The sequence below is a fragment of the Lytechinus pictus genome, unplaced genomic scaffold, assembly GCF_037042905.1.
Source record: "Lytechinus pictus isolate F3 Inbred unplaced genomic scaffold, Lp3.0 scaffold_19, whole genome shotgun sequence".
NCBI lineage: Eukaryota > Metazoa > Echinodermata > Echinoidea > Temnopleuroida > Toxopneustidae > Lytechinus > Lytechinus pictus.
This window is the reverse complement of record NW_026974140.1, coordinates 15,494,829-15,501,126: the sequence shown is the minus strand read 5'-3', so window position 1 is coordinate 15,501,126 and position 6,298 is coordinate 15,494,829. Positions and strand designations below refer to the sequence as shown.

Here is a 6,298-nt window from a genome sequence, read left to right as displayed (position 1 = left end):
CTACTTAGACTAATCATCATTTGGTCTAATTACCATTTAGTCCTAGCCAGAGTGGTTTGTCTGAGCACAACTGACTAAATGGGCTTAACAAAACTTGATGTTGAAGGAAATTGTAAGATAACAGTTTGTAGAAAAGTTAAATGAGAGCACATAGAGTTCAAATTTTGAGTAGATTAAATTAAACAGATCAAGCGAGAATATATTCGATGACTTACCTTGGTTACCAGGTTATCAGATTGTGTTAGATCAGAAGCCACCCAACCTAGTAGGCCCATCAGTTGACGTCCATTACAGACTCCCAATGAGAAGATATCTGATGACTTACCTTGGTTACCATAAGATTGTGTTTGATCAGAAAGACACCCAACCTAGTAGGCCCATTAGTTGACATCCATTACAGACTCCCAATGAGAAGATATCTGATGGCTTACTTTGGTTACCATCAGATTGTGTTTGATCAGGAGACACCCAACCTAAAAGATATCTAATGACTTGCCTTGGTTACCATCAGACTGTGTTTGATCAGGAGACACCCAGCCTAGCAGACCCATCAATAATTGACATCCATTACAGACCCCTAATGAGAAGATATCTGATGGCTTACTTTGGTTACCATCAGATTGTGTTTGATCAGGAGACACCCAACCTAAAAGATATCTAATGACTTGCCTTGGTTACCATCAGACTGTGTTTGATCAGGAGACACCCAACCTAGTAGACCCATCAGCTGACATCCATTACAGACTCCTAATGAGAAGGTATCTGATCTAGCTCTGAAGGCATCAAACTCTCCTCTCACTACAGGGTTGTATAGGATTGCTGCTGCCCATCCTAATAAGGGAACCAGGAAACAATGAAAAAGTCTACAATTTATCTAAAACCTCTTGAAAAAAAGTTAAAATTCAAGTTTATCCTTTTCCTCATCTCTTAAAAGCAAAATACATACATTAAGAATCAAAAGATTTTGGAATTACATCATAACAGTTATACAAAACAACATAATACATAAAACAATGCCGCGGATGTGAGGCAAGGTTTTTTTAAAGACACTGCTACATTTGACCCCTGGCCCTAAGGCTTATCAAGTTCATGAAATATCATAAAAGCTTTGATTGAAAGTACTCACCTTTAGCTGAACCCATAACATCAGCAAAGCTGAATCCTCCAACAAACGCTACCCCTCTGAAGTCTTTGAGAGATAAGGTCCCACTTGCTAAGTCTTGCATATTGACATCCCAAGCTTCAAAGCCTACCATATGAAACGATGCTAACATCTCACGATCTCCATTACTTCCTTCTTCACGGATCACTGCTACCTTTGGCCGGTCTGGAGAGAGAAAAAAAAAGGATCATTTGTTTAGTATTTCATTTTTGATAGGATATTGATAAATATATTTTCTGTTATGAACAAATATCTGGGGTCAATCTGAAAATTAGCAATTAAAATTAATCCAAACATTGAGATTCAATTGACTCCTACTCTATAGATACACAATTGAGACCCAACTCCAGATTGCAATCGTCCATCTTCACCATCCCCCACTGGAGTACTTGAAATTACAAAATTTTCATGTTCAAAATAAAGAATTTAATCAGAGAAATTCTGAAAAGTGCAATGAAAAATTCATATTAAGATACTGTTCACACCAATCCAAATGTTTGAGCAATTAGTAGTATGATCAGCAAACTCGATGAAACGATAAACACTACTTTGAAATCTGACATTCATGTTCATTTAAAAACAGAATGCCATGCTTTAATTTCAGTAAGACGATAAACTCACTTGTCTCCTGGATTGGAGTCGGCGGCTGAGGGTCAAAGGTCAGCTTGTACGGGGGTGCTTTCCTATTTTTGAGCAGGGCTTCCTCCTGAACAACACAAACTTGATTGGTCTGAAGGCGTTCTAGCTGGAAACTAGTTGCTTCCCATACATCACGGAGGCGTGTCATAGAATCATCCAGGATGGTATTGCCATTCATGTTGATCACAATCTTAGAATGAAGAATATACAAGACAGACAGTGTTTGAATTAAGAACTAGGGATTATTAAATCTGCAAAAAATAATCAAACTCATTTTCAATGACATTATGGTTGAAAGCCTGAACACTACCTATACAAACTCTTTTTTGCTAAGCAATCTTTTTCAATGGTGCTGGCAGATAATTTGTCAAAATTTCATCAAGCATCCAATTTATCTCTCTTATTTCTTAGTTGCTTGTCCAGACTTACTTTGATATCCCCACTTACATCTTGGTACGAATATTTACTCTAAATTAAGATGAACAATTTAGCCACAGTATTAGTGTATCACTAATTATAATGTTTTCTTTAGAAGGACAGAATGTTAAATTTCTGTCTGGAAACTACAAGATTATATTGATGTACTGCTCGACCTAGAGCTGATATCAATTAATAATTCAATTTCCCCTACCTTGGTTTCAGCTGATTCTCCCCCTGTTTGACCTATGACACTACATGTGATTCCTTGGTCTGTATACCTCCTACACACTGCCTCTGCATCTGATTGAGTAGTCTCCAATACGAGACCCAGTTCTTCAGAAAACAGCAACTCAAGTGGTTTAGCTGTAATTAATTCATAACATGATTATATTTAGGTACATTCATGACATACACACATGCTTGAAATGCAAATATGTTGAAATGTATGCAGAGCTGCCAACCTTGTGCAAGCAAAAAAAGGAATCATTATGGCCAAAAAAAGGAATTTCCAACAAAAAAAAGGAATGTGTTAAAACGAACCTTAAAACGACATGCGACAAACATCCAATGCAAAAAGTATGTATGCAGTGAACAATTTAAAAAAAGTTAATCTCTAGGCCTAGTCTGGGCTAAGTAACGGAGCGTTACAAATTGGACCCTTATTTTAATTAAGTCAGTAGCAGGGCTTGAATTAAGAATTGAGAGGGGCAAGGCCATTTTCAAATGGGCACTTTCAGCTTGGGGCAACCGGCAAAGTGGCCTTGGATGCCCCAAAATTTCAAGGGGTATCAAGGCCATTCTAAAGGACATGAAGGCCACTTTTATTCTAGTCAAATGGGCACCTAGGCAAATTTTTCTAAAAATGACAAGTAGGCCTTTCATTTTGTAGTGCAACCTATTCCGGCACTTATCAAAGTGAAGATCTGTCGAGAAAAAATTCTTTCAGGGGCACCAAAATCAGTTCTGGTGAACATTTTTAGGGCCCCATTTTTCTGGGGCTTCCTTTCCACTTCTAAAATAATTAATTGTTTTATGTTGAGTTTCCTGACAAAACTACCAAATTGTAGACTAAGAGAAATATAAAAAAAAAGTTGACATCAATTCAGACTTCTCTTCCCAAGTAACATTGTTTTTGCCAAACAGTACCCTTTAAAATTAAAGTGTCATAAAATGGAAGTGTACATGTAACATTCCACAAATATAGAAAAATTATTCATAAATCAATCTAATCTAAAATTCAAATAGATCTATAGATAAGTTGAAATCATTCCACAAAAGTCCCATCGTAAATCACTTCACGATGTGCACAGCTCAGCCTCAATCACACTGCACGCACACTCAATCATCCCCAGCAGTGACGGCACTATAGAGCAGACATCTAGGCCGCCAGAACCGGGGAAGAAATCTTCCCATTCCTGCTAAACTGAATGCTAAAGTGCCGACTTTTTTAATGAATTCCAAAGGCAGTAGGACATCTCTCTAGTATAAATCATGTGAAACTATCAATAAATGTTGAATATCACCCAGAATTATTACTTCAAGGGCCAATGAAGAGCTTTCCAGGTCTTTTCAAAGCCGAATTCATCGTATTTGTTTGATACGATTACGAGTTGATGAAAATTAACCAGACAGTACCGTTATCCGAAGGGAATTGATATTAATCAATTCAAGAAAATAGCCTCAAAATTTCATTTCTTTATCACAACAATTAATTTTAAAGTATATGAAAAATATCTTTTGATGATTCAATCTTTAATATATATGATGAGTATTTTTGTAAAATTTTGCAAATGGAATAATAATTTCCCTCAAACCTCCAAATCCCCCTCCATTACAAATGGACTCTTCTCTTACTACATTTGGGAATTACCCTACCCAATTCATCGTACTCCTCGCTCTGCGCTGCAAGAACAAACGTTGGCTCGATCACCTGAAGAGTGTTGGCCCGTGCGTAAAGACAACGTATTAGCAGTAACGTTAGATCTAAATTCTGAAATCTAATTTTCGGATCGTTTTTTTGTACATAAAACATCACTTTATAGGAAAGAAATTACATGAAAATTTAAGATAAAATATATAAAATTCAGAAATATCGTACCTTAGACCGCAGTTACTGTTATTTCCTTTCAAATGATGATCAAAACATAATCATCCTCGATCCTTTCGTTTGTCATCGTAAGTTGCCATCTTGGATGACGTCATCATCCTTACAGACGTATTTACCAGTCGCTATACATCGCGATTCGTACCATGCATGCCGCTCGCATATTCAACTAACGTATATGTACGTGCACGCTATCAAATTATTAAAGTGCGTTGGAAAACCGGCTGGCAGGCGACTACGCACGTGCAAATACCAGGCTCATCTCGGGCTCAACCACTGAACTAGAAATACGTATTTCTAGTTCAGTGGGCTCAACACGCACTCCACATACATACAATTATGTACACACATTATCAAAATTGTCAAAAAACGGAATTTGAAAAGAAAAACCATAATGCCGTAATTTGAATGAAAAAACGTAATGATTACGGCAAAAACGTAATGGTTGGCAGCTCTGTGTATGGATCGCTTGACCACACATGACAACTTAACAAGGAGACTGTCTGTTACAATTCCCACTCGAAAACTGCCCCAGAGATCAGGCAAGTCCCCGGGAACAATGCTGTGCGGATACCTCCTTTCCAGGGGAGTCTTTCATCAAAGGATTTGTCAGATGATATTCTCCACCAATCAAAATCAAGGAAAGTTGTCAGATCTGGCAACTTGCCAGACAACCAGAGCTAATGATCATGCTCTCCTGGAAGACAACTTGGGCAGTCTCTAAGACAAGTTTTCCTAGAACTGTCTGTCCATGTTTATTGCAAACTAAGCTAAAGTGAAATCCATGTGAGAGATGTCAATAAATCTACTCAAACCATTCATTAATAAGGTAAAATGCAAGGTACTTAGACAAAACATCATAATATGTTTTTACATTTCATAACCTCCTTTCCCATTAAAAGACCCTTTCCTTGAAATATACTAAAATTCAAAGTCCACTCACCATCATCATTAGTTGGTAGGTCTACATTAATCCCACAGTTACCAGCAAAAGCCATCTCTATGAGACATGTGATCAGCCCACCATCGCTGATATCATGACCAGCAGTAAGTAGACCATCTTAAATAAGAATGTAAACATATATAACATTAGTAGCTAGATCTACATTGATACCATAATTTAGACCATTCTCTGTGATACATGATCAGCCCACCAATAGTCAGTAAAGAAACCATCTTGAATGAGAATGCAAACCAACATTTCTCATCCACTTGCAAAAATGCCATGAAAATGATGCAGAACTACAAGCAAATATGTCACTAGACTAAATCACATAGTTCCAAGTTCAAGTTCTGAAAATTTCTTGATTTTTTTCATGACCAATAAGCTGTCATTCACAAACAGTATTTAGTGACAGTTTTTTCCAGCCATTCAAAAGGATTAATTTATTTAAACCATCAGTGAATGAAGAGTCAATATGATTACCTGAATAAAGCAGTTCCAATTACTGTCATATCTATCACACATGACATGGAAAAACTGGCACTATTATATATAATATTGACTGGCCTTGAGGTGAACATCAAATATGTTGCCTGCAACATAATCATATTGGCCTGAGTCTTTAGACGAGGGCAATATGATTGGTTTAAGGGCAATATATTTGATGTTTCTAGAAAGAGAGCCAGTCAATATCAATATTATTACCTACAGCTGTATAATGTGTAATTCAAGCTATTATTTGGAACAATTTATATGCCTGTTTGCTTATTACTACTTCTGATATCAGGTTATTCACAAATTTGGCGAAGTAATCCTTGCTAAGCAATTGTGACTCAATTGTTACCGTGCAGTCGCGCATCATGTATGGCGCGCACATACACTTATTGCGTAAAAATCTTGCGCTTGGGTTTGATTAGCTGGGAATACGTATGCACTGGCTGCGCATTATCTACAATGCATTGGTTCACAAACTGGTTCCAACCAGATTTCGCAAATACTGAAATTAGCGATCAAAATCAGTTCCTACTGC

The 6,298-nt window shown here is 37.1% G+C and overlaps 1 protein-coding gene across 1 annotated transcript in view; it reads right to left on the bottom strand.

The window, feature by feature from the left end:
* The window catches only part of LOC129260819 (phosphoribosylformylglycinamidine synthase-like), a 28,045-nt gene that overhangs the window by 4,710 nt on the left and 17,037 nt on the right, over positions 1 to 6,298 (bottom strand). Inside the window, exons 18-22 of the mRNA XM_064114634.1 lie at positions 5,269 to 5,385; positions 2,433 to 2,584; positions 1,784 to 1,991; positions 1,127 to 1,327; positions 670 to 831 (exon numbers count right to left, since the gene is read on the bottom strand). Of these exons, the coding sequence (XP_063970704.1) occupies positions 670 to 831; positions 1,127 to 1,327; positions 1,784 to 1,991; positions 2,433 to 2,584; positions 5,269 to 5,385 (840 nt within the window). The remainder of the gene's footprint in view (positions 1 to 669; positions 832 to 1,126; positions 1,328 to 1,783; positions 1,992 to 2,432; positions 2,585 to 5,268; positions 5,386 to 6,298) is intronic.